The sequence below is a fragment of the Thalia democratica genome, chromosome 8, assembly GCF_965202585.1.
Source record: "Thalia democratica chromosome 8, ktThaDemo2.hap1.1, whole genome shotgun sequence".
NCBI classification, from domain to species: domain Eukaryota; kingdom Metazoa; phylum Chordata; class Thaliacea; order Salpida; family Salpidae; genus Thalia; species Thalia democratica.
Genome location: NC_139172.1, coordinates 3214473 through 3242452, shown reverse-complemented (window position 1 = coordinate 3242452; position 27980 = coordinate 3214473). Strand labels below are relative to the sequence as shown.

The 27980-nt window shown below is 26.1% G+C and overlaps 8 protein-coding genes across 8 annotated transcripts; 4 read left to right on the top strand and 4 right to left on the bottom strand.

Annotated features, from left to right (window-relative positions):
* Window positions 1-3911: 3911 nt before the first annotated feature.
* On the bottom strand, window positions 3912-4322 carry LOC145842578 (histone H3-like). Its single transcript, XM_082950044.1, has one exon. The coding sequence runs from the start codon at window positions 4320-4322 to the stop codon at window positions 3912-3914; it is 411 nt and encodes a 136-aa protein (XP_082806170.1).
* A 509-nt stretch (window positions 4323-4831) lies between these two features.
* Window positions 4832-5143, bottom strand: LOC145843388 (histone H4). The gene has a single exon (XM_082950860.1). The coding sequence runs from the start codon at window positions 5141-5143 to the stop codon at window positions 4832-4834; it is 312 nt and encodes a 103-aa protein (XP_082806986.1).
* Window positions 5144-6507: 1364 nt separating this feature from the next.
* On the bottom strand, window positions 6508-6930 carry LOC145842380 (histone H2A-like). Its single transcript, XM_082949806.1, has one exon. The coding sequence runs from the start codon at window positions 6928-6930 to the stop codon at window positions 6508-6510; it is 423 nt and encodes a 140-aa protein (XP_082805932.1).
* A 357-nt stretch (window positions 6931-7287) lies between these two features.
* Window positions 7288-7644, bottom strand: LOC145843431 (histone H2B 7). Its single transcript, XM_082950910.1, has one exon. The coding sequence runs from the start codon at window positions 7642-7644 to the stop codon at window positions 7288-7290; it is 357 nt and encodes a 118-aa protein (XP_082807036.1).
* A 7167-nt stretch (window positions 7645-14811) lies between these two features.
* LOC145841920 (histone H2B 7) lies at window positions 14812-15168 on the top strand. The gene has a single exon (XM_082949222.1). The coding sequence runs from the start codon at window positions 14812-14814 to the stop codon at window positions 15166-15168; it is 357 nt and encodes a 118-aa protein (XP_082805348.1).
* A 357-nt stretch (window positions 15169-15525) lies between these two features.
* Window positions 15526-15948, top strand: LOC145842378 (histone H2A-like). The gene has a single exon (XM_082949805.1). The coding sequence runs from the start codon at window positions 15526-15528 to the stop codon at window positions 15946-15948; it is 423 nt and encodes a 140-aa protein (XP_082805931.1).
* A 1364-nt stretch (window positions 15949-17312) lies between these two features.
* LOC145841921 (histone H4) lies at window positions 17313-17624 on the top strand. The gene has a single exon (XM_082949223.1). The coding sequence runs from the start codon at window positions 17313-17315 to the stop codon at window positions 17622-17624; it is 312 nt and encodes a 103-aa protein (XP_082805349.1).
* Window positions 17625-18133: 509 nt separating this feature from the next.
* Window positions 18134-18544, top strand: LOC145841919 (histone H3-like). The gene has a single exon (XM_082949221.1). It carries the CDS (start codon window positions 18134-18136, stop codon window positions 18542-18544), a length of 411 nt encoding a protein of 136 aa, XP_082805347.1.
* Window positions 18545-27980: the final 9436 nt, after the last annotated feature.

The following is a 27980-nucleotide window of genomic DNA, read 5'->3' as shown; positions in this document are numbered from 1 at the left end:
GAATAGATCGGATGTAAATTGATTATGTGGGGTTGATCGGGTGGGAGTTGTGAGTCTAGATACCGAAAATAGGACCGAATAAGCCCATATTGTAGTAATTACTGCTTTATTTAAGTAAACATTTCTTTAGTACTACTTTGTTTTGATGTTCAAGAAACTTTATAAATTGTCCTCGATAAATTTTTGTTGTTTTCAAAAAGTTTAAATAGTTAAATCATTACTTGAAATTATCAACAAAAAAAATAATGATAGTATTTAAGGATTTTGTATTTTGAAAACGTTTTTGGTGTATATTCATTTCTTTTAATTGATTGCTTCATTACTAGCGATTTAAATATTTAGATAATAAAAAAATATGTGGAATAGCTCGTAAGAGATTTTTTAAGCATGTGGTGTACGACACGATAATAAAAAGGTTTTTTCGTGCACCAGGTCCTTAGACGAAACTTTTTGAGCGCTTTTTTATCGTTCAATAAACAAAATATATATTCAAGCAAATTTTTGTGTTCATATTTTCATTACTTAAAACTATTGGCAATTAACAACCGTTAAACATTTGATAGTATACAATTTTCAGTAAAGAACACTTCGAAGACACTAACATGTTTTTTTTATAGTATTATTCTTGTGTGTAATTTTGCTTTTCATATTAATTTTGGTTTAAAATAGTATTTTTATTAATGTAGTTATTTTAAATAACTGCGCCCCGTGGAAGACTTTTTATACGCTTGGTAGCAGCTTAACCTTGTATAATTGAATCGTTCCTTATAAAAGCTGCCGACTTGTTTGCTCGTAGCTGATATAAATATATTGTAGGTGTCAAATATGCACTAATGGACACTCAAGTTAAGACAATAGTTCAAACTCAGAAAATTCAAATTGGTTTTTTAAATTGAAAGGGCGACAACTCAAAAATAAAATATATTGAAAAATTTTTTTAATGTGTATGTAAGTCTAACGTAGGTCTAATTAATATCTACAGCCTATTTTTTCGTTTAGCAAAATTTTAAAAATCTTTTTAGATATGGAAATAATAAGTTTATTAAGTATAGTAATTTTTAGTAATTTTTAAAGTCCTCATTTAACAGTTTATGCTTTCAGTTTATTTAAAACATTATGATTTTACTAATAAGACCTACAACCGCTTTTTTGAATACTTTTTTAATATTTACCAACTTTTAAAATATTGCCGATAAAACATTTGCTTAAGAATTCAAACTGTCGGAACTTGAACTGTACGAATTTGATTTGTCATGTAACCACCCTAACCCTTACCTTGAGTTAGTATTTTTTTCTTATTTTATTTTTTTTTTTTTTTGTTTTTTGTTAGTACTAATTTATTTAGTCTATTTATAAATTTCTACTATCACTGTTACACTCTAACCTTGGTTGGCTTTTATTAATTATATATGTTTTTAACTTAATCTACTTTTTTAATCTCATACAAAAGTGTCCTTACGTGCAAAAATGTCTTTGTGCATATTTGACCTTTTTACTTCAAAAACAACTTTGTATTAAAACAAGACAAGATAGTCTAACAAAAATTAGTTGTAAGTAATCCTAACTCTGACTAGTTTTTGAAATTCAAAATTTATAATAAAAATTTAGTAGTGAACACAATTCTAAAATTGTAAGGTTTTATACTAAACAATAAAACGCAAAACTTTACTGTTAATTTCAACTCTTTATAACACATAAACTAGCTTAATAATTCACAGTAACTTCTACATTGTAGACCAAGTGTAAAAACAATTTTGTTGTAAAAGTTTGGAACGTTCTTATGAAATATTATAATTTTACTATACAGTATTAATAACTTTTAATTTAAGAACTTAAAAATAAACAGATAAAACAAGGAAATTTTATTGTTTTACAGTAATATTTTATCTTACTTATATAAAAATTTTAAAAGTAGGCTCACGGTTTCGAAAATCAATATTGTGTTTAGGAGGCGAAAATTGTTAAACAATTTTTATTGTATTGTGTTAGCTTGAATAACTTGATATTTTTGCTTTAAAAAGTTTATTAACTTTATTACTTTGCCTGAATAAAAAGTTTAATTAAAAAACTTTATGAAATAACATTTTTTTAAAAAGATATACTTTTATTTAAAATAATAAACTAATTGAAAAGTTTTTTTTTGTAACAAAATAATTGCAATCAATAGCATTTAATATTTATTTTCATTAAAAACTAATTTTAAAAATAAATATACAAAAAGAACCTATTTAGATTTTTAAAACATAAGGCTTAAGAGATGAAAGCACAACTATTTTTATTCAAAGATTTCCATTATAAATAAATATTTTACTCTATCAAATAGCATCATTTGTAGTTTAAATTATATTCGAATTAAACCTAGCTTTAAAAACTCAAATTAAAAATATAAATATGATATCCATCTGTTAGACAAATCAATCGAGCTACATGTATTTCATGTATGGTGATTAAGCAAAATGTTTTATAGTTGTTTTAATTCCTTTCATATAATTTAAGTTATTATTCTGAAGTATATAGTTTAAATTTCTTTATAGTTAATTACGATCCAAAAACATATTTAAAAAACTAAAGGTTATTTAAAACAATTTTCAGTCTTGAAAAAAAAAATTACAGCAATGCATTGTGGACGCAATAAGTATACATTTAATTTTGTTAACAGCGATATATAACTAAGCGATATTTAAAATATGAAAAAATAGATTAAGTTTTTAAAGTTCGCTTATTTCTAGATAAAAGTAAACGTAATAAACAATACTAATTGTAGAATAAACTACTAGATTAAACAAAAAATCAATATTTCTAAAGTTTAAAAACAACTTATGTTTCCTTAGACTTTACTTAATAATTAGTATAAAGTAATTTTTTCAAATAACTATATAAAGAAATAAACATCATAGTAAAATTGCTCATTTATTAATCATTGAAACACGTGGCAATGGATTTACTTGAAGAATAAAGAACATATTCAATTGTTTTTATTTGTTAGTAGTTGTTAATATTTTATTAAACTTTAGATATCTTAACAAAAAGTTAGATATAAAACTGTAGCAAATCATAAAATAAATAAAACTAATTTTGAAAAGCTAGATGTTAAAAGTATATGTTTTAGTCTAAATAAGTGCTTTTGTTTTTCGTTTAGAGATAAAATAAAAAAAACGTAGCAAAATACATTTAAATTTAAGAGTATAAGAAATGAAAAACACATTTATATACAATATAAAGACATAAAAATGTAATTTCATTGTTTTAAAATCAAGCATGTGTGATTTGTAAAAAGTGTTTTGTTTAGTCAGGATTTTCAAAAAAATTTTAAATGACTAAGAAAAATTCTGAAATTAAGCATAACATATAAAAAAGCTAAAAATTTTTAAAGTTGTGCATAAGAAAAAAGGAGAGTGAAAGATTATAAAGAGTGAAAGACGAGTATTTTGTAAGTTGCAACTTTCCCGCTTAAACTTGTTTGAAAGCATTTGTAAATTTTTTTAGCTTTAGTTTTTAGAAATAAATATTTTTAATTTAAATGTAGCTTAAACTTAACAGACTTTATTAAAAATTAGTTGTTTACTTTCTAAAAAGGCTAAGTCTGCCTAGTATGGCTATGGTCTGTTTAAAAAATATCTTTATTGAGAAAAAAATATTTAAAAAAATTAAGTAACTAAGTATTAATAAAATAACTTTTAGAATTTAAAAAGTTAAATGTTGCATAACTTATCGCTTTATAACGAAACAAAGTCAAATAACGATTTTGAAAAAATCTTTTGCTCGCAGAAATAACACAAAATATTTAACATCAAAATCAAAACTGTGTTTTTTACAAATTTAACATATTATGAACGACAACAAGAATATAATCTATTACATAATGTTAATATGAAGGTGGCTCTTAAAAGAGCCTGTTCATATAGAACAATTTAAGCACGTTCACCACGGATGCGACGGGCAAGTTGGATGTCTTTGGGCATGATGGTTACCCTCTTTGAGTGGATGGCACATAAGTTGGTGTCTTCGAAAAGTCCTACCAAGTAAGCTTCAGCAGCTTCTTGAAGTGCCATGACTGCACTGCTTTGGAAACGCAAGTCAGTCTTGAAATCTTGAGCGATTTCACGCACAAGACGTTGGAATGGCAGCTTGCGGATCAAAAGCTCAGTGGACTTCTGGTAACGACGGATCTCACGAAGAGCAACGGTACCTGGGCGGTAACGATGAGGCTTCTTGACACCTCCAGTTGCTGGTGCACTTTTGCGTGCAGCCTTGGTGGCAAGTTGCTTTCGGGGGGCTTTTCCTCCAGTTGATTTGCGGGCGGTTTGCTTGGTGCGGGCCATGTTGAAATGATAAAAGCGGTAGGAAAATTAATCAATTTATACACGTTTTCACGATTACGAACTTAGGCGAAGTGAATTTTAACACTAGAGGCAGCAACGCACGTTGAAGTATTCGAAATGTTATACTAAACAAGTTTGTTTAAATTTCAAAACGCTGTAGCTAAAAAAGTTTGAGTAATAATTTCATTATTGTTTTGTTAAATTGAGAAAAATGGAAACTTTAAGTTATTTCATCACGATAATTAATTCAAGTTAATTTTGTTTGAAAACTATAGCTTTTTATTAAATGTTATTTCAGTTATGTTACGGAAAAATAAAAACTAAATTAATCAATTTTTGTTATATTAAACAAAGTTATTATCTTAAGCTTTCCAAAAAAATAAACACTTGTAGTTTTTTAAACAGATTTTATGTACTTGAGTTAACTGAAATAGTGGCTCACGTAGTAGTTATTTTATGGAGTTTAAAAGTTTGGGTGGCTCTTAAAAGAGCCGAGGTGAATGATGTAATTAACCTCCGAATCCGTACAGAGTACGTCCTTGTCGCTTCAATGCGTATACGACATCCAGAGCGGTGACAGTCTTACGCTTGGCATGCTCGGTGTAAGTGACTGCATCACGAACAACGTTTTCCAAGAACACTTTCAGCACACCACGAGTTTCTTCGTAGATCAAGCCTGAAATACGCTTGACACCGCCTCGACGAGCCAATCGGCGAATGGCGGGCTTGGTGATACCCTGGATGTTATCACGAAGGACTTTGCGATGACGTTTGGCGCCTCCTTTTCCCAAACCTTTTCCTCCTTTACCACGACCGGACATGTTGATGAATGAATGAAATAATAGCTTTAATGAATGTATTTATACTCAGAAACGATAGTTACGAACCGCGTAGAAACATAGATAAGCCATCTAGTGTTTAACTTATTTAAGACTTTGAAGTAATTTATGAGTAAACATTTCATAGATTTAATATTTTTCGCTACAGATTTGAATAGATGTTTTTCTATTTCGCGGAAAATTTTGACAGCTTTCATTCTATTTAAGTAATTACTTCCCAAAATTTAAAGTTAATTGTTATCAACTAGTTTTTATAAAAAATTTGCGATAAAAGTTCATCATTTCTTAATAAATATAATGGCTAGTATTAATTTTTTATATAAAAAAATATATATAGTTCAAAATTTGTTGTGAAGCTCTAATCAAAAGTTGAAATTTAGTTTTAGTGGAGTATTGAAGTAAGTAAAGGTTAAAATACTGCTTAAGTATTGTAAATAAATGTACTTAAGGTTCAACTTTGATTGTATACTATATTCAAGTTGAGTATACAGTAACCTCTCGCTTATTTACGCACATTGTGTCCACAGAAAAACTGCGAAAAGATACGAGAGGTATAAAATATACTTACTATTACAGCTGTTTTTTGATATTGCTTCTAGTTAAAAGCAGACTGGGGACTTTCTCACTTTTTAAAAATTTGTTTAATTTATTTATAAATATGAAAACAAAAGATAAAACTATACATATATTGAAAAAAAGGATTTAAATTTATATAAAATAATAATACTTTCAGAAATTTTTTTACTAATTTTAATAATAATAAGTAGATTTTATCTTTATTTAAATGTGATTTATTTGATACTAAACATTTATATTCTTTTCTACTTAGCAAATTCAATTGATAGTTAAGCATTTGTGTTAAATTTAAACTCTATATTTATCAAGTATCACTACTACTTTTCGCTAGGAAGTTTCATAAGATTTCTTTTTAAATGTTTGTTCATATATAGGGCAAGAATGCTGTATCATTGGTTTGTGTTTTAAACTTTCATTATTTCATTATACTTTCATTATTTAACACAGTCATATTTCTTTCAGACATTTAATTTAAACTCTTATTGTTAACAAAATTTCTGATATACTGAGGTATAACTAAATGTTTATCAATTAGTCAAGGAACATAAGTTTATAAAGTCTAAAGATATAGTGAAGTGTGTTAGCATTTAAAAACACGTTTTACATTAAAAATATAAAATAGACCTAAATTATGCAATATTAAAAAAAATTTTTTGAACTTTTTAGAGCTCGAAAATTCGTAACTAAACGAGAGTGCGTAACGTGACGAGAGGTTACTGTAAGTTAAATTCTCACTTATTTAATGCACTTAAGTAATATTTCGTAATCGGTTATGTTTCTAGAGTGGCCCTTAAAAGGACCTGGGGATTTTGACTAATTTTAGCTTTCTTTGCGGTCTTCTTTGGCAGAAGAACAGATTGGATGTTTGGCAACACACCTCCTTGAGCGATGGTGACTCCTCCCAACAGTTTGTTCAACTCTTCGTCGTTGCGGATGGCAAGTTGAAGGTGACGGGGAATGATACGAGACTTCTTGTTGTCACGAGCAGCATTTCCAGCCAACTCGAGCACTTCAGCGCTCAAGTATTCCAACACTGCAGCCAAGTAGACTGGTGCTCCGGCACCAACACGCTCGCTGTAGTTACCGTTTCTCAGCAGACGGTGAATACGACCAACCGGAAACTGAAGTCCAGCGCGTGATGAACGGCTCTTTGGCTTGGATTTTGACTTTGCTCCCTTTCCACGTCCTGACATGATGCTACTATGAATAATAACATTTTATCAAATGTGTTTATATATATTAGTAGTTACGAACCTCGGCTAATGTAATTGCTTTAACGCCCACAAGTGGTCAAAACTGTGCTTTGTTAACTTTTAAAAATTTTACTTCTAGAAGTTTTAATTACATGCTTGAATAAAATAAAGCACAACTAATTACAAAAAAATAAAATCTTTAATTAGTTATAGTACATTTTTTATTACTCTTATACTTTAAGGAATTTAACCATAAACACGATGTTTACAAAACTACCTATTAAGTTTAGTTATAGCTGAATTTATGAATTGAAAATTTGGGTGGCTCTTAAAAGAGCCTGGTTTTGAGAAAACCATTTATTTAGAACTAGTGTACTTGGTGACTGCTTTGGTACCTTCAGAGACAGCGTGTTTAGCCAACTCACCGGGCAACAACAGACGAACAGCAGTTTGAATTTCGCGACTGCTGATAGTTGAACGCTTGTTGTAGTGAGCCAAACGCGAAGCTTCAGCGGCAATTCGCTCGAAGATGTCGTTGACGAAAGAGTTCATGATGCTCATGGCCTTGCTGGAAATTCCAGTATCGGGATGTACTTGCTTGAGCACTTTGTACACGTAGATGCTGAAGCTTTCCTTGCGACGAGCCTTGCGCTTCTTCTTACCGTCAGCTGGGACGTTCTTTACTGCCTTCTTGCTACCTTTGGATGCTGCCATTGTAATTGAATAATTTTTGAACGAAAGTTAATTATATATCGCATCGTTACGAACCTCGTCTAATGAATAATTTTAACGCCCACTGACGTATTTTTTGAGTTCTCTCATTTTCTTTTTTCTTTTTGTTGCGTTTTTCAGCAATGCCTTATCTCGTTTTAAAACTTTTAAAAATATTTTAAAGCAGAAGGAGAAATGAAATCTACTTACTAAACTGGACGTTTTGATAAAAATAAGTTTTTAAATCCAAAACTTATCGAGTAATAATAAATCAAAATTAAACTATAATGACTTTTTAAACTATTTGAAATATTCAACATATTAGCTTTCAAAACATTTTGTTAAAAATTCTATCATTTGTTATATTTATAAATTTATTATATTATGAGCTATATTAATCAATCAAGGATTGAACTAGATTTATAAAATGATTTTATTTCTTCCTTTTAAAACTTCTCTAGTTTTGTTGTTAGTTGGTTTGGTTAACAATTTTATAAAAGAGTGAAACAAACACTATTTTTATCACTTTAGTATACATTTAAGTTAGTTAGAATTTAAAAATGTTTTTGTAAATCTATAAACTTAATTGAAAAAAAATTATACTAAATATTTTTCAGTTTTAAAACTTTTTCTTGATAAACTAAATGTTAACAAAACATAAACATTCAAAACGAGATATTTATTAAAACAACACACTTTATCTATCAACTTTCTAAAAAAGAAATCTGAATTAGTAATTCATTTCTTATTTTTATCGTAAATACCGGTTCAAAAACAACTTAAAGTAGATTTAGTTTTTTTATAAATTCTATTCTAAAAGGAACCTTATGTAAAAGTCATTCACTTAAAAATAAGAGGTATGTTTATATAAATTAATAAACTTCGAATTTTAATTTGAAAAATAAATAAAAATATTTTTACAAAAAAGATTAAAAACGAAAAGTCTATAGAGTTCAAACAAAACATAATTCAAGTGTAAGTACTAAAATACAATTAGTTTTTACTAACTAAAATATCAAAAAGCGCCAAAGTAAAGCAGATAGTTGTGCAGTGTAACTTACTTCTAAATACGCAGCAAAATTTTGAACATCTTAAACTCACTTTTCTGTCTTCTATTATCTTACTAATGTATAAACACGTACGAGGAAAAAGATAATTCAGCGAATTACTATTTGTTTGATTTTTAGTAGAATATTAAATGTTCCACCAAAAAATGACATTTTTGTAATTTTGATAAGATTACAATTTTTGTTCGTACAAACCCTATTAAAATATTAGCTGAAAATAATTCAAAACGATTTTTATTTATTTATTTGGTTTACAATACAGAAAATACTATCAATTCTTTTAAAAAATTTAATAATTTTTCACTACTTTTCCTCAAAAATATATATAAAGTAAAGACAACTGAAAAAATAAACTGTCTTTAACTTAAAATAATAAAAATCTGAAAATTAATAAGTGATTGACGAGAGTAATACAAGTTAGTAATATGTTTCTGAATTGGTAATAATTTCGCTTTTCCATTTAATGCTACTTCCGTATTTAATTTAGGTTGTTCTTCCTCAAACAATATTGATTCCAGGCTATAGAGTTCGCTTTGGTTACATTGTTTCAAAGCTAAATAAATTTGAACTGTGTTGGAGTTGACATAGTGTGCAGTTAAAAAGATGTTTAATATTGCGCTGTTTTATAATTGTTCCGCAGTGGTCTGTAGTTCGTCGAATTACAAAACTCCGAATTATTACTTTACTTTCTTTAACCTTCCTATAATAGTACATTTGGTAATATAATTTTTATTAGATATGCTTAAAGTTTTAGTAGTTGTAAAAAGTTTTTAAAATTGCTGCGTAAATCATAAAGAAAAATAATAAATTATTTGAAATTTGTAAAGCTAGTTTGCACAGAGTAGTTTTTAGTTTACTATTTTGAATTTGTGCTAACTAGAGATTATTTAAAAAAATAATGCGAGCACGTTATTTTTTTGAATGGAATGCGGCCCGCGAAAGAAAATTTTGTGGCCCGCGAGCATGTAAATGTGGCCCGCTGAGCAAAAATATATTTCAAGTTAAACTTTTTTCGGTAATTCGACTTAATTTGATTAGTTTGGTTTTATAACTCTGTATAACATTTAAAAATAAGTAGAAGAAATTACTGCTTTTATTTAAAATGTGAAAAAGACAGATTAGCATTCTAACAGGAAATTTTTCTGAGTTTCATAATAACTTCTTTTTTACAACAGCAAGTAATTATCTGAAAAAAGAGTGTAAAGAGTGCTTGTATTTACTAAATTAATTATATAATACCTATTTATTAAATAAACTAAATGCAAATGTTTTCCATTTTGTACAAAATTAATGCACAATAATTAATTAAATTGTCATTTCTTTATAGCTTAGATATTTTTTTTCAATATTTTTTAAACCTAAGTTTCTTTTATAGATTTTTTATTTGTAAATGTTATATTTTAGTGTAAAAACATTTAAAATAACATATTAATAAGAAATAAGGTCTATTTAGTTTTTTTTTACACATTTTAATTTTTTAGAAGTTTTCTAACACCTAAATTAATTTATATGCACACCAGCTTAAAAAGATGCTCAACTTTAAACCACTTTTTATTTAATACTTTAGTTAGTTTAAGTTTAGTTTATGCATAATTTTCTAACATTGTTGTTTCTGCATGTTATATCTAAATTTGTACAAACACATTTAAAACAGTATATATGACATAAATTAATATAGTTTTTGTTAGGTATACATTTTCATTTTTCAAACATTGTTTTTGTCAAACTAAGTTAAGTTTTATGCCTTGCATACCAATACACACATTTGCTCTTTTTTGGAGCTACCTATTTAATATAAACTAGATTTCGGGATGGTAAATTTATCAAGTTTGTACATTGTTAATCAAAATAGTTTAAATTCAAGCAAATAAACAACTAAACATTGACATACACTCAGACTATCACTATTTGAAGACTTCAAATCTCAGGCCAACTAAGTCATTTTATAAGTTTTTGGCTAGAATTTTTTTTGTATACAAAAATATCAGGAATGTTTTTGTTGACTCAGGCTGGCTTTTTTGCTTGAAAGAGTGTCAAATTAAACTTATGATGTAAGTTTTTTCTCAACCAACAGTGTTAGTTGGAATTATAATATATGTTAAATTTTAAGTCTTGCAGCTGATATAATTCAAAATATTTTTTATATTATTGTGTACATTTAAGTGTGAACAATCAGTGTTGCAAAAAACTTGAATCCCGAAAAAGCTTTGAACTTGAAAATTTATGCTTATCTGGAAAAAAAAACTTGAATTTGAGAATTTTTGAAAAAACCTGGAATTTCAAACAATTTTAAAAGTAAAGTGATGAAATTTCGATTTGACACAAAAAATTTAGCAAATAAACTTTTCTTTATTAAAAAATATATTAAAATAGCCTAACAGTGTTTTTTTATATTGATATGTTTCTTAAGACACATTTTAAACTTTAATTAAGCTTTACACTAAAAATAAAAGAAGGAATTGTACTTCTAAAAACTTTGTTTTGGTGCATTGCACCTTTACTTGTAAAATTTCACCGATTGTTGTGCTTCGTGTTGGAACTAAACCAAGAAATGCACTAAAATGTCAATATTAGTAAAAACATCTCTAATAAAAATTCTCAGATGAGCAATAGTTTTTCTATCAGTGCTCTCATGTTAACATATTGATTAAAGTCCTAATTTGATTTATGCTAATTTATAACCTTAATGCATTTCCTCAATACGACTTTTTGTTGTCATTGAAGAAATAAATAAAATATTTTCATTACTGCCAACATAAATTCTTAAAAAAATATTCAATTATAAACGGTTTCTCTTTTTAAATAATAAATTTTGCTACTTTATAACTTGCCTTATCAATTTTTTCTGATAACTCTGTAGTTACTGAAGATAATCATGTGCTTTGTTGGAACTGACTTTGGTGATTTGTTTTTTTATCGTTTCTGGCAATAAGTCCTAACTAACGTTTTTTTGTTTTTGTAGCTCGTCTTATATTTTACAATTAATATTTTTAAAGCAATATTCTTATTGCAGATAAAGAATTGATATAATGCTTAATAACAAATAAGTGTTTCTGTTTCGCTAATGACCCAATAAAGTTTTATACTTTTGTTAAAATTGTTTAAGAAACTTAATTGTCCATTCCAGCTGACTTATATTTTTTTGGCATGTAACTTATTTAGTGTTAATAACTTTCGTTATTTCTTTATGTTGTGAACTTTGTTTTAACTAGGTTGCTACACAACCAGGCTATTTTTTAAACTTGAAAACTCAGGTGTGTGTGAAACTTTTATTTCAAACACTTTAATACTGTGACTATAAAGAAAGGTTTACTTCATACCACATACTTTCTTTAATTAGAAGTTTAATATCAATAGTTAGAATAACTCTCAGTAAAGCAGGTTGAAGCAAATACTCTTCTATCTGCAAAAATTAATTGTATATCAATTATAGACTCTCTTCTCATAGGGTCACTACAGTAACAAGTCTTCTACATATTAATAAAAAATAATGACAGGATAAACCTGTTATAAAGCGGTATTTTTAAGTTCGATTTAAAGAAATCTTTCAATTCCCAGAATAGTTTTTATGACTGTAGTGTAGTTTACTAATTGTAGTTTTTTCTTGTTTTCTTACACTTTGTGTACTTTTTGATGATGATGATATTTTTACTAGGTATTTAAGCTTGGTTAAAACTTTTTTAACTTTTAATAAACTTAAGCTAGTTTGATACAACTAAGACATTTTTGCTTTTTAAGTGGCAACCATGTACTTTTGTACAAAATGGAAAACATTTGCATTTAGTTTATTTAATAAATAGGTATTATATAATTAATTTAGTAAATACAAGCACTCTTTACACTCTTTTTTCAGATAATTACTTGCTGTTGTAAAAAAGAAGTTATTATGAAACTCAGAAAAATTTCCTGTTAGAATGCTAATCTGTCTTTTTCACATTTTAAATAAAAGCAGTAATTTCTTCTACTTATTTTTAAATGTTATACAGAGTTATAAAACCAAACTAATCAAATTAAGTCGAATTACCGAAAAAAGTTTAACTTGAAATATATTTTTGCTCAGCGGGCCACATTTACATGCTCGCGGGCCACAAAATTTTCTTTCGCGGGCCGCATTCCATTCAAAAAAATAACGTGCTCGCATTATTTTTTTAAATAATCTCTAGTTAGCACATATTCAAAATAGTAAACTAAAAACTACTCTGTGCAAACTAGCTTTACAAATTTCAAATAATTTATTATTTTTCTTTATGATTTACGCAGCAATTTTAAAAACTTTTTACAACTACTAAAACTTTAAGCATATCTAATAAAAATTATATTACCAAATGTACTATTATAGGAAGGTTAAAGAAAGTAAAGTAATAATTCGGAGTTTTGTAATTCGACGAACTACAGACCACTGCGGAACAATTATAAAACAGCGCAATATTAAACATCTTTTTAACTGCACACTATGTCAACTCCAACACAGTTCAAATTTATTTAGCTTTGAAACAATGTAACCAAAGCGAACTCTATAGCCTGGAATCAATATTGTTTGAGGAAGAACAACCTAAATTAAATACGGAAGTAGCATTAAATGGAAAAGCGAAATTATTACCAATTCAGAAACATATTACTAACTTGTATTACTCTCGTCAATCACTTATTAATTTTCAGATTTTTATTATTTTAAGTTAAAGACAGTTTATTTTTTCAGTTGTCTTTACTTTATATATATTTTTGAGGAAAAGTAGTGAAAAATTATTAAATTTTTTAAAAGAATTGATAGTATTTTCTGTATTGTAAACCAAATAAATAAATAAAAATCGTTTTGAATTATTTTCAGCTAATATTTTAATAGGGTTTGTACGAACAAAAATTGTAATCTTATCAAAATTACAAAAATGTCATTTTTTGGTGGAACATTTAATATTCTACTAAAAATCAAACAAATAGTAATTCGCTGAATTATCTTTTTCCTCGTACGTGTTTATACATTAGTAAGATAATAGAAGACAGAAAAGTGAGTTTAAGATGTTCAAAATTTTGCTGCGTATTTAGAAGTAAGTTACACTGCACAACTATCTGCTTTACTTTGGCGCTTTTTGATATTTTAGTTAGTAAAAACTAATTGTATTTTAGTACTTACACTTGAATTATGTTTTGTTTGAACTCTATAGACTTTTCGTTTTTAATCTTTTTTGTAAAAATATTTTTATTTATTTTTCAAATTAAAATTCGAAGTTTATTAATTTATATAAACATACCTCTTATTTTTAAGTGAATGACTTTTACATAAGGTTCCTTTTAGAATAGAATTTATAAAAAAACTAAATCTACTTTAAGTTGTTTTTGAACCGGTATTTACGATAAAAATAAGAAATGAATTACTAATTCAGATTTCTTTTTTAGAAAGTTGATAGATAAAGTGTGTTGTTTTAATAAATATCTCGTTTTGAATGTTTATGTTTTGTTAACATTTAGTTTATCAAGAAAAAGTTTTAAAACTGAAAAATATTTAGTATAATTTTTTTTCAATTAAGTTTATAGATTTACAAAAACATTTTTAAATTCTAACTAACTTAAATGTATACTAAAGTGATAAAAATAGTGTTTGTTTCACTCTTTTATAAAATTGTTAACCAAACCAACTAACAACAAAACTAGAGAAGTTTTAAAAGGAAGAAATAAAATCATTTTATAAATCTAGTTCAATCCTTGATTGATTAATATAGCTCATAATATAATAAATTTATAAATATAACAAATGATAGAATTTTTAACAAAATGTTTTGAAAGCTAATATGTTGAATATTTCAAATAGTTTAAAAAGTCATTATAGTTTAATTTTGATTTATTATTACTCGATAAGTTTTGGATTTAAAAACTTATTTTTATCAAAACGTCCAGTTTAGTAAGTAGATTTCATTTCTCCTTCTGCTTTAAAATATTTTTAAAAGTTTTAAAACGAGATAAGGCATTGCTGAAAAACGCAACAAAAAGAAAAAAGAAAATGAGAGAACTCAAAAAATACGTCAGTGGGCGTTAAAATTATTCATTAGACGAGGTTCGTAACGATGCGATATATAATTAACTTTCGTTCAAAAATTATTCAATTACAATGGCAGCATCCAAAGGTAGCAAGAAGGCAGTAAAGAACGTCCCAGCTGACGGTAAGAAGAAGCGCAAGGCTCGTCGCAAGGAAAGCTTCAGCATCTACGTGTACAAAGTGCTCAAGCAAGTACATCCCGATACTGGAATTTCCAGCAAGGCCATGAGCATCATGAACTCTTTCGTCAACGACATCTTCGAGCGAATTGCCGCTGAAGCTTCGCGTTTGGCTCACTACAACAAGCGTTCAACTATCAGCAGTCGCGAAATTCAAACTGCTGTTCGTCTGTTGTTGCCCGGTGAGTTGGCTAAACACGCTGTCTCTGAAGGTACCAAAGCAGTCACCAAGTACACTAGTTCTAAATAAATGGTTTTCTCAAAACCAGGCTCTTTTAAGAGCCACCCAAATTTTCAATTCATAAATTCAGCTATAACTAAACTTAATAGGTAGTTTTGTAAACATCGTGTTTATGGTTAAATTCCTTAAAGTATAAGAGTAATAAAAAATGTACTATAACTAATTAAAGATTTTATTTTTTTGTAATTAGTTGTGCTTTATTTTATTCAAGCATGTAATTAAAACTTCTAGAAGTAAAATTTTTAAAAGTTAACAAAGCACAGTTTTGACCACTTGTGGGCGTTAAAGCAATTACATTAGCCGAGGTTCGTAACTACTAATATATATAAACACATTTGATAAAATGTTATTATTCATAGTAGCATCATGTCAGGACGTGGAAAGGGAGCAAAGTCAAAATCCAAGCCAAAGAGCCGTTCATCACGCGCTGGACTTCAGTTTCCGGTTGGTCGTATTCACCGTCTGCTGAGAAACGGTAACTACAGCGAGCGTGTTGGTGCCGGAGCACCAGTCTACTTGGCTGCAGTGTTGGAATACTTGAGCGCTGAAGTGCTCGAGTTGGCTGGAAATGCTGCTCGTGACAACAAGAAGTCTCGTATCATTCCCCGTCACCTTCAACTTGCCATCCGCAACGACGAAGAGTTGAACAAACTGTTGGGAGGAGTCACCATCGCTCAAGGAGGTGTGTTGCCAAACATCCAATCTGTTCTTCTGCCAAAGAAGACCGCAAAGAAAGCTAAAATTAGTCAAAATCCCCAGGTCCTTTTAAGGGCCACTCTAGAAACATAACCGATTACGAAATATTACTTAAGTGCATTAAATAAGTGAGAATTTAACTTACAGTAACCTCTCGTCACGTTACGCACTCTCGTTTAGTTACGAATTTTCGAGCTCTAAAAAGTTCAAAAAATTTTTTTTAATATTGCATAATTTAGGTCTATTTTATATTTTTAATGTAAAACGTGTTTTTAAATGCTAACACACTTCACTATATCTTTAGACTTTATAAACTTATGTTCCTTGACTAATTGATAAACATTTAGTTATACCTCAGTATATCAGAAATTTTGTTAACAATAAGAGTTTAAATTAAATGTCTGAAAGAAATATGACTGTGTTAAATAATGAAAGTATAATGAAATAATGAAAGTTTAAAACACAAACCAATGATACAGCATTCTTGCCCTATATATGAACAAACATTTAAAAAGAAATCTTATGAAACTTCCTAGCGAAAAGTAGTAGTGATACTTGATAAATATAGAGTTTAAATTTAACACAAATGCTTAACTATCAATTGAATTTGCTAAGTAGAAAAGAATATAAATGTTTAGTATCAAATAAATCACATTTAAATAAAGATAAAATCTACTTATTATTATTAAAATTAGTAAAAAAATTTCTGAAAGTATTATTATTTTATATAAATTTAAATCCTTTTTTTCAATATATGTATAGTTTTATCTTTTGTTTTCATATTTATAAATAAATTAAACAAATTTTTAAAAAGTGAGAAAGTCCCCAGTCTGCTTTTAACTAGAAGCAATATCAAAAAACAGCTGTAATAGTAAGTATATTTTATACCTCTCGTATCTTTTCGCAGTTTTTCTGTGGACACAATGTGCGTAAATAAGCGAGAGGTTACTGTATACTCAACTTGAATATAGTATACAATCAAAGTTGAACCTTAAGTACATTTATTTACAATACTTAAGCAGTATTTTAACCTTTACTTACTTCAATACTCCACTAAAACTAAATTTCAACTTTTGATTAGAGCTTCACAACAAATTTTGAACTATATATATTTTTTTATATAAAAAATTAATACTAGCCATTATATTTATTAAGAAATGATGAACTTTTATCGCAAATTTTTTATAAAAACTAGTTGATAACAATTAACTTTAAATTTTGGGAAGTAATTACTTAAATAGAATGAAAGCTGTCAAAATTTTCCGCGAAATAGAAAAACATCTATTCAAATCTGTAGCGAAAAATATTAAATCTATGAAATGTTTACTCATAAATTACTTCAAAGTCTTAAATAAGTTAAACACTAGATGGCTTATCTATGTTTCTACGCGGTTCGTAACTATCGTTTCTGAGTATAAATACATTCATTAAAGCTATTATTTCATTCATTCATCAACATGTCCGGTCGTGGTAAAGGAGGAAAAGGTTTGGGAAAAGGAGGCGCCAAACGTCATCGCAAAGTCCTTCGTGATAACATCCAGGGTATCACCAAGCCCGCCATTCGCCGATTGGCTCGTCGAGGCGGTGTCAAGCGTATTTCAGGCTTGATCTACGAAGAAACTCGTGGTGTGCTGAAAGTGTTCTTGGAAAACGTTGTTCGTGATGCAGTCACTTACACCGAGCATGCCAAGCGTAAGACTGTCACCGCTCTGGATGTCGTATACGCATTGAAGCGACAAGGACGTACTCTGTACGGATTCGGAGGTTAATTACATCATTCACCTCGGCTCTTTTAAGAGCCACCCAAACTTTTAAACTCCATAAAATAACTACTACGTGAGCCACTATTTCAGTTAACTCAAGTACATAAAATCTGTTTAAAAAACTACAAGTGTTTATTTTTTTGGAAAGCTTAAGATAATAACTTTGTTTAATATAACAAAAATTGATTAATTTAGTTTTTATTTTTCCGTAACATAACTGAAATAACATTTAATAAAAAGCTATAGTTTTCAAACAAAATTAACTTGAATTAATTATCGTGATGAAATAACTTAAAGTTTCCATTTTTCTCAATTTAACAAAACAATAATGAAATTATTACTCAAACTTTTTTAGCTACAGCGTTTTGAAATTTAAACAAACTTGTTTAGTATAACATTTCGAATACTTCAACGTGCGTTGCTGCCTCTAGTGTTAAAATTCACTTCGCCTAAGTTCGTAATCGTGAAAACGTGTATAAATTGATTAATTTTCCTACCGCTTTTATTATTTCAACATGGCCCGCACCAAGCAAACCGCCCGCAAATCAACTGGAGGAAAAGCCCCCCGAAAGCAACTTGCCACCAAGGCTGCACGCAAAAGTGCACCAGCAACTGGAGGTGTCAAGAAGCCTCATCGTTACCGCCCAGGTACCGTTGCTCTTCGTGAGATCCGTCGTTACCAGAAGTCCACTGAGCTTTTGATCCGCAAGCTGCCATTCCAACGTCTTGTGCGTGAAATCGCTCAAGATTTCAAGACTGACTTGCGTTTCCAAAGCAGTGCAGTCATGGCACTTCAAGAAGCTGCTGAAGCTTACTTGGTAGGACTTTTCGAAGACACCAACTTATGTGCCATCCACTCAAAGAGGGTAACCATCATGCCCAAAGACATCCAACTTGCCCGTCGCATCCGTGGTGAACGTGCTTAAATTGTTCTATATGAACAGGCTCTTTTAAGAGCCACCTTCATATTAACATTATGTAATAGATTATATTCTTGTTGTCGTTCATAATATGTTAAATTTGTAAAAAACACAGTTTTGATTTTGATGTTAAATATTTTGTGTTATTTCTGCGAGCAAAAGATTTTTTCAAAATCGTTATTTGACTTTGTTTCGTTATAAAGCGATAAGTTATGCAACGTTTAACTATTTAAATTCTAAAAGTTATTTTATTAATACTTAGTTACTTAATTTTTTTAAATATTTTTTTCTCAATAAAGATATTTTTTAAACAGACCATAGCCATACTAGGCAGACTTAGCCTTTTTAGAAAGTAAACAACTAATTTTTAATAAAGTGTGTTAAGTTTAAGCTACATTTAAATTAAAAATATTTATTTCTAAAAACTAAAGCTAAAAAAATTTACAAATGCTTTCAAACAAGTTTAAGCGGGAAAGTTGCAACTTACAAAATACTCGTCTTTCACTCTTTATAATCTTTCACTCTCCTTTTTTCTTATGCACAACTTTAAAAATTTTTAGCTTTTTTATATGTTATGCTTAATTTCAGAATTTTTCTTAGTCATTTAAAATTTTTTTGAAAATCCTGACTAAACAAAACACTTTTTACAAATCACACATGCTTGATTTTAAAACAATGAAATTACATTTTTATGTCTTTATATTGTATATAAATGTGTTTTTCATTTCTTATACTCTTAAATTTAAATGTATTTTGCTACGTTTTTTTTATTTTATCTCTAAACGAAAAACAAAAGCACTTATTTAGACTAAAACATATACTTTTAACATCTAGCTTTTCAAAATTAGTTTTATTTATTTTATGATTTGCTACAGTTTTATATCTAACTTTTTGTTAAGATATCTAAAGTTTAATAAAATATTAACAACTACTAACAAATTAAAACAATTGAATATGTTCTTTATTCTTCAAGTAAATCCATTGCCACGTGTTTCAATGATTAATAAATGAGCAATTTTACTATGATGTTTATTTCTTTATATAGTTATTTGAAAAAATTACTTTATACTAATTATTAAGTAAAGTCTAAGGAAACATAAGTTGTTTTTAAACTTTAGAAATATTGATTTTTTGTTTAATCTAGTAGTTTATTCTACAATTAGTATTGTTTATTACGTTTACTTTTATATAGAAATAAGCGAACTTTAAAAACTTAGTCTATTTTTTCATATTTTAAATATCGCTTAGTTATATATTGCTGTTAACAAAATTAAATGTATACTTATTGCGTCCACAATGCATTGCTGTAATTTTTTTTTTTCAAGACTGAAAATTGTTTTAAATAACCTTTAGTTTTTTAAATATGTTTTTGGATCGTAATTAACTATATAGAAATTTAAACTATATACTTCAGAATAATAACTTAAATTATATGAAAGGAATTAAAACAACTATAAAACATTTTGTTTAATCACCATACATGAAATACATGTAGCTCGATTGATTTGTCTAACTTTTCTCGAAAAAAAATTTTTGCTTTAAGCTGAAAAAATTGTGAAAATTAAAAAATAAAAATTAACATTCTTTTTTAGTATTTTTTATTTCTCTTTAAAAAAAATCAAATGAATCATTAACTTTATGTTTTAATTCAATTTTAAACTAAAAATTATGTTAAACATTATTAAATTCATATTTTTAAAAACGTTTACAAAAAACTGAGCTAAAAAAACTTGTTCAGAAAACACCTTTACAAAATTGTGTTTTTTTTTGCTTTTTAAAAAATGAAATAACGTACAAATTACTAAATAAAAATTATTTATAAAGTTAATGTATCAGCCGTTTGAATTTTGTTAAGAAAAATAAAAATTGATTTAAAGCCTGAAAATTAAAAATCTTATTGTTAATCAAGTTTGAATAGTTAAGAAATCATAAAAACTCAATAACTAAAAAATAAGAAAAAAACAGATTGTTATCATATTCATATATTTAGTTCAATTTTTAAAAGTTTTAACCTAGGTAATATTCGAATATAATTTAAACTATAACTGATGCTATTTGACAGAGAAAAATATGTATTTATAGTGAAAATCTTTGAATAAGAAATAGTTGTGCTTCCATTTTTTAAGCCTTATTTTTTGAAAGTCTAAAATAAGTTCTTTTTGTAAATTTGCTTTTAAATGATGTACAAAAAGATTTATGGTTTATAATGTACTTTAAATGATTTTAAAAATTTCACTTTTTAAATTAGGTTTTAATGAAAATTAAGTATTAAATGCTACTGATTGAAATTGTTTTGTTTCAAAAAAAAAAAACTATTTAATCAGTTTATCTTTTCAAATAAAAGTATATCTTTTGTTAAAAATATATTTTTAATTAAGTTTTTTATTAAACCTTCTATTCAGGCAAAATAATATAGTTAAATAACTTTTTAAAGCAAAAATATCAAGTAATTCAGGCTAACACAAAACAACAAAAAATGTTTAAGAATTTTTGTCACCTTAATATTGATTTTCGAAACTGTAAGCCTACTTTTAAAATTTTTAATTAAATAAGATAAAATATTACACATTTTTTCTTGTCTTAAATATTTATTATTAAGTATTTAAATTAAAAATTATTGATACTGTATAATAAAATTATAATATTTTATCAGAACGTTCCAAACTTTTACAACAAAATTGTTTTTACAGTTGGTCTACAATGTAGAAGTTACTGTGAATTATTAAGCTAGTTTATGTGTTTAAACGGTAAAGTTTTGCGTTTTATTGTTTATCATAAAATCTTACAATTTCGGAATTTTGTTCACTACTATATTTTGATTAAACTTTTGAATTTTAATTTAAAAAACTAGTCGGAGTTCGAATTACTTACAACTAATTTATTATTATAATATCTTGTCTTGTTTTAATACAAAGTTGTTTTTATAGTAAAAAAGGGACGAGTCAAATATGCACAAAGACATTTTTGCACGAAGGGACACTTTTATATGAGAGTAAGAAAATTGATTAAGTTAAAAATAATTGCAATTAATAAAAAACAAACCAAGGGTAGAGGGTAACAGTGATAGTAAAAAGTTATAAATAGACTAAATAAATCAATATTAAGAAAAAGACAAAATAAAAAAATAAGAAAAAAATTACCCACCCAAGGTAAGGCTGACAAATCAAATTCGTACAGTTCAAGCTCTGACAATTCAAATTTTTAAACAAATGTTTTATTGGCAGTATCTCAAAAGTTAGTAAATATTTAAAAAGTATTTAAAAAGCGGTTGTAGGTCTTATTAATAAAATGATGATGTTTTAACACAAACTAAAAGCAAAAACTATTAAATGAGTACTTTAAAATTTACTAAAAGTTACTATACTTAAAATTTTATAATACCCATATCTAAAAAGATATTTAAAATTTTGCTTAACGAAAAAATGGGCTGTGGGTATTAATTATACCTACATACGTATTATATTTGTTTACAATGTATTTTATTTTTAAGTTGTCGCCCTTTCAATTTAAAAAACCAATTTGAATTTTCTGAATTTGAACTGTTGTCTTAATTTGAATGTCCCTTAGTGCATATTTTACACCTACAATCAGAATAAATCATATTTATGAATAAAAGCTAAAAGCAAAACTGAGAAAATCTACAAATGATTGTAAACAAGTTTAGGCGGGAAATTTCCAAATTACAAAATGCTCATCTTTTACTCTTTTTTTATATCACTCTTCTTTTTTGATACATAATTTTCAAAACTTCTTCCTTTGTCATATGTTATGCTAATTTAAAATTTTTTCCTAGTCATTGAAAGTTTTTGACTAAACAACGAATTAATAAAGCACACATACTTGATATTAAAACAATTAGATAATATAAAAAAGTTTTCTTAATTTCTTTTTTGCAAAATTTTAAAAAGATTTTGCTATGTTTTGTGTATTTTATCTCTAAACGAAAAACAAAAATTCTTATTTAGATTAAAACACACTTTTTAAACATTTAATTTTTCCAAAACAATTTTCACTACCTTCTGATTTATTACAGTTTTATATCTAACTTTTAATTCTTTATTACGATAAATAAAGTAACAACTAGTATGAACAACTGATTATGTTGTTAATTCTTCAAGTAGAAATTTATATCTATTGCTATTTGTTTCAATATTTAATAGTTTAGCAATTGTACTATGAAGTATTTTTTCTATATTTGTTTGAAAAATTAAACTAGATATTTTAAAATTAAGTCAAAAGAAACATTAGATGTTAAAAAACTTTAGAAACATCAATTCGTTTTTTGAACTAATAGTTTGTTTTACAATAAGTATTGTTTATTACCTTTATTTTTATAATGAATTTCGTTTTATCGAACCATAATACCTCAGTCTATTTTGTCATATTTTAAATATCGCTTAATGTGTAACTAAAAAATTTATAAGTTGAAAATGCATTGCTGTAAAACGATTTTCATCAAAACTTACAAATATTTCAAATAACTGTTAGTTTGTTGAAGACTATTTTGGATCGTAAATAACTAAAAAGAAAATTAAACTAATCATTCAAGCAAAATGATTAATAACTCTTCAAAGGAATTTATACAATTAAAATATTTTGTTTATTAACCTTAAATGAAATGCATGCCAGTAACTCAATTGATTTTATCTAATATTTATTAGAGCGTAATACAGTAACCTCTCCCATCTTTACGCACTCGTGATGTTACGCACTCTCGTTTAGTTACGCATTTTAGAATTCTAAAAAATTCAAAAACTACAATTTTTTTTTTATTGCACAAATTTGGTTTATTGTATATTTTTAATTTAAATATGTTTTTAAATGCTAACTCACCTCTCTTTATATTTAGACTTTGTAATTTTATGTTCCTTGACTAATTGATAAACATTTAGTTATACCTGAGTATACCAGATTAAAGCACCTAATGCATATTTTTGTAAAAAGCTATAGAAATACATTTTAATATAACACCACACCATTTCTTAATTGTAAACAAATGCTTAATATTAAATTGAATTTGCTAAATAGATTGAATATAAATATTAGTACCAAATAAGTCACGTACAATTTAAGATAAAGATAAAATCTACTTTTTATTAAAATTAGTAAAGTTTTTACAATTATTATTATCTTTTATAGATTTAAATTTATATTTTAATATATGTATAGTTTTATCTTTTATTTTTATATTCATAAATAATGTAAATAAATTGTTAAAAATGGGAAAGTCCCCAGTCTGCTTTTAACTAGAAGCAATATCAAAAAACATCCATTATAGTAAGTATATTTGGTACCTCTCGTATCTTTACGATCTCTCATATCTTTACGCACTTTTTCTGTGGAAACAATGTGCGTAAATAAGCGAGAGGTTACTGTAATAAATTATTGTGCTATACGCTAAAAAAAAGTAAAACTATATAAATAAGAAACGGTTAATTCAGTTTTAGTTTGTTTTTCTTAGTTATTTCTAAAAGAAAACTTTAAATGATAAAGTTCAAATAATAATTTAAAAGTCTATGTTTTAACTGATTTTAAAGTAAAAGTTTAAAAAAACATTATTTAATTCAAACTTTTAGTTTAACCCACAGAAATAGTAAAAATTTTTATTTTTTGTATAAAAAGTTTTTTTAAGATTCACAAAAAGTAAGACAAAAAAAATTTATACAGAATAACCAAGGGCTTTAATTTTTTTTAAATGAAATAACGTACAATTTAGTAATAAAAAAATATTTTTTTAGTTAATGTATCAGCTATTCGTATTTTATTATGAAAATGAATAAAAGCTTTCGTTTTAAAAAATATTAAACTTGTTCTAACGTATCTTTTAAACTCAGTGGTTCAAAATTTTGAATCTAGCATTGGTGTATTTTGTTTAAAAAAGTAAAAATATTTGTTCACATATAATCGTTTATATGACTCAGTTCCGTTACAAAGCATTAACATTATGTTACGCTAAATAGTTTATTAGCCACTGAAAATATTGTTACATTGGTTTTTTTTAGTAAACTTTATTTTATACAAAAACAGTTTATTTCCATGAAAAAATACTCAATTTAAAAAATAAAAATTCCAAAAACTTGCTGTAAGGTTTATTAATTTTTGTCTGATTACGTAAAATTTAACTAAAATTTGAGAAAGTTGCAACTTTAAGCAGAAAATATTAATTTCACGAAATGTTGTTTTTCTACTCTCTATTATCCCCTATATTTTTCTTGTAGCTTTTAAGCAAAGCGCACAAAACTTTTTGCTTTTTCGTCTATTTAATTCTAAAGTATTTTTGTAATTAAACTTAATATCATGTTTTATAGAAAAAACATAAAACTACTTTTAAAACGTATAAAAATTGTTTTTTGATTTTTTAGTTTATATTAATTGTATACAGTTTTTTTCTTATTTCATATCATACTACTAAAACATTAACTTGAAATAATAAAAAAATATTTACTTATATATTAAATACTGCTGAACTTAAACTTATTGACGTATATTTTAAACAACAAGCATTACTAGCATTTGAATTATATCATAACAATATCACCTGTTAGTAAAAACAACAGGTGACGTGTATTTATTTTAATAAATAAAGGTTTATAAACAAGCTTAGTATATTAGATTTAATTTTTTAATATTGTATAGAAAAAATTAGCTTTGCTATAAGCTCAAAATGCAATAAAAAATACCGCTATCAAAGTAAAAAACATTCAAAAAAGTATCTAATTAATAAATTTAAAGTTATGAATAAAACAACATTTTGTTGTTTATTGCTTTTGGCTACTTATTCAGACATTGATATTTGATTATTACTTTTTAGTTAATTTGTTTAAACATAACTTAATTTAAAAATTTGAAAAAAGTAATATATTTCTATTTAAACTTTTATAGTAGAAACATATTCTATAATTTGTAATTTTTACTATTTTGTACTAATTTACTATCTTTGTTTATATTTTTTATTTGACTCAGTTTTGGTTCAATTTAAAAGCTTATTGTCTTTTGTATAGACGTTTTGTATTGACAAAGAATAGTTTGTAATTAAACATATGTTTTTAAATTAGTCAATGATGCAAATTATCTAAGTTTGTACACATTTTTAATAACTGCTGACTAAGGGAAGCTTGAATTTCTTAAACTTAACAAAAAAATGATCTTGGCATAAAGATATGAAGTCTGTTAAAAGATTTTCGTACAACTAAAAATATTTTGTTTATTTTTTTAAAAAGAATGTCTCTCTGTTTGTTTGTTTGTTTGTTTGTTTGTTTAATTTTTATTAGTTCTCCTTAACAATTCGATACTACTAAAACTAAAATTTGATAAGCTTAAAAATATAGAAATGAAAATTAACCTTAACAAATTTTCAAACTATTTTTTAAGAAGTATGTAACTTTTATTTTAAGTCTTTAAACAGTCGTTTAATGTAACTTTTGAAAAACAAAATCTCTAGAATTAGTTTTTTCTACCGAATGCTTTTCTGTATTAAATAACTTCGTAAAACTAATCTTTTTTTAATCCTTCACAAATAAAAATTTACAGACAATATTTGAAGCATTATAAGATTTAAGAAAAAGCTTTTTCATTAAAAATATAGCTGTAAGACTTAAATCATCATGTACAAGAGATTAATAAACTTATGAATATACATTTAACATATCAGTTGTTTATTATCAGTTGTAAAAGTTAATCAAAAATTTGTTAATTATAAAAAATATTTAGATATTTATATTATAACAGATCTCTTTGCTTACTGAAAAAAATTAGATTTTTTAGAATCTTTTTGAACGGTCAAAACAACTACAATACCAATTGTTTGCTCTTTTTAATTATTATTAAAACCTATTGTGTTTTTCCTATCAATAGCAATTATGTAAACGTCTGACTATAGATTTAAATAAATAATTTGTTAACCACTACGAAACAATTTTTTAAGCCTTAATAGTTTGATTTGTTTCCTACGAGGCCTTTAGACTTGTTTTTCAAATCAACCAAGTTTTGTACTTATTCAAACCATAATCGATCTGCTTTAAAAGTGATTTTATTTTTCCAAATTCGTATAGAAACTAACACATTTACGTACTAAGCTTTAATTGATTTTTAATATATTTAAAAGTAGTTAAAAAAATTTTTTTTTTTGATTTTTTAAATTATATTAATTGTATACAGTTTTTTCTTATTTCATATCATACTACTAAAACATTAACTTGAAATAATAAAAAAATATTTACTTATATATTAAATACTGCTGAACTTAAACTTATTGACGTATATTTTAAACAACAAGCATTACTAGCATTTGAATTATATCATAACAATATCACCTGTTAGTAAAAACAACAGGTGACGTGTATTTATTTTAATAAATAAAGGTGTATAAACAAGCTTAGTATATTAGATTTAATTTTTTAATATTGTATAGAAAAAATTAGCTTTGCTATAAGCTCAAAATGCAATAAAAAATACCGCTATCAAAGTAAAAAACATTCAAAAAAGTATCTAATTAGTAAATTTAAAGATATGAATAAAACAACATTTTGTGGTTGATTTCTTTTGAATACTTTTTTAGACATTGACATATGATTATTACTTTTTAATTATTTTGTTTAAACAAAACTTAATTTAAAATTTTGAAAAAGTAATATATTTCTATTTAAACTTCTATAGTAGAAATATATTCTATAACTTGTAATTTTTACTATTTACCATCTTTACTAATTTACTATCTTTGTTTATATTTTTTTGACTCAGTTTTGGTTCAATTTAAAAGCTTATTGTCTTTTGTATAGACGTTTTGTATTGACAAAGAATAGTTTGTAATTAAACATATGTTTTTAAATTAGTCAATGATGCAAATTATCTAAGTTTGTACACATTTTTAATAACTGCTGACTAAGGGAAGCTTGAATTTCTTAAACTTAACAAAAAAATGATCTTGGCATAAAGATATGAAGTCTGTTAAAAGATTTTCGTACAACTAAAAATATTTTGTTTATTTTTTTAAAAAGAATGTCTGTAGCTCTGTTTATTTGTTTAAATTATATTAGTGCTCCATAAAAATTCGATATTACTAAAACTAAAATTTGATTAGCTAAAAAATTTAAAAATCAAAACTAACCTTAATAATTTTTCAAATTATCTTTTAAGAAGAGTGTAACTTTTATTTTAAGTCTAAAAAGGGACGTTTTATTTTAAATTTTGAATAACTAAATTTTAAACTCAATTATTAAACTTTATCGATAAAAATAGCAATTAATTTTTTGAGCTTGTCTAGAATTAGTTTATTTTACCGAATGCTTGTCTGTATTAAATAACTTCGTAAAACTAATCTGTTTTTAAATCTTCATAAATAAAAAATTACAGATAATATTTAGAGCATAATAAGATTTAAGAAAAAGCTTTTTCATTAAAAATATACCTATAAGACTTAAATCATCATGTACAAGAGACTTAT

What these genes read in the sequence shown, in the direction of transcription:
- LOC145841920 (XM_082949222.1), top strand. Translation starts at nt 14,812, where the DNA reads ATGGCAGCATCCAAAGGTAGCAAGAAGGCAGTAAAGAACGTCCCAGCT.
- LOC145842578 (XM_082950044.1), bottom strand. Translation starts at nt 4,322, where the DNA reads ATGGCCCGCACCAAGCAAACCGCCCGCAAATCAACTGGAGGAAAAGCC.
- LOC145843388 (XM_082950860.1), bottom strand. Translation starts at nt 5,143, where the DNA reads ATGTCCGGTCGTGGTAAAGGAGGAAAAGGTTTGGGAAAAGGAGGCGCC.
- LOC145842380 (XM_082949806.1), bottom strand. Translation starts at nt 6,930, where the DNA reads ATGTCAGGACGTGGAAAGGGAGCAAAGTCAAAATCCAAGCCAAAGAGC.
- LOC145841919 (XM_082949221.1), top strand. Translation starts at nt 18,134, where the DNA reads ATGGCCCGCACCAAGCAAACCGCCCGCAAATCAACTGGAGGAAAAGCC.
- LOC145843431 (XM_082950910.1), bottom strand. Translation starts at nt 7,644, where the DNA reads ATGGCAGCATCCAAAGGTAGCAAGAAGGCAGTAAAGAACGTCCCAGCT.
- LOC145842378 (XM_082949805.1), top strand. Translation starts at nt 15,526, where the DNA reads ATGTCAGGACGTGGAAAGGGAGCAAAGTCAAAATCCAAGCCAAAGAGC.
- LOC145841921 (XM_082949223.1), top strand. Translation starts at nt 17,313, where the DNA reads ATGTCCGGTCGTGGTAAAGGAGGAAAAGGTTTGGGAAAAGGAGGCGCC.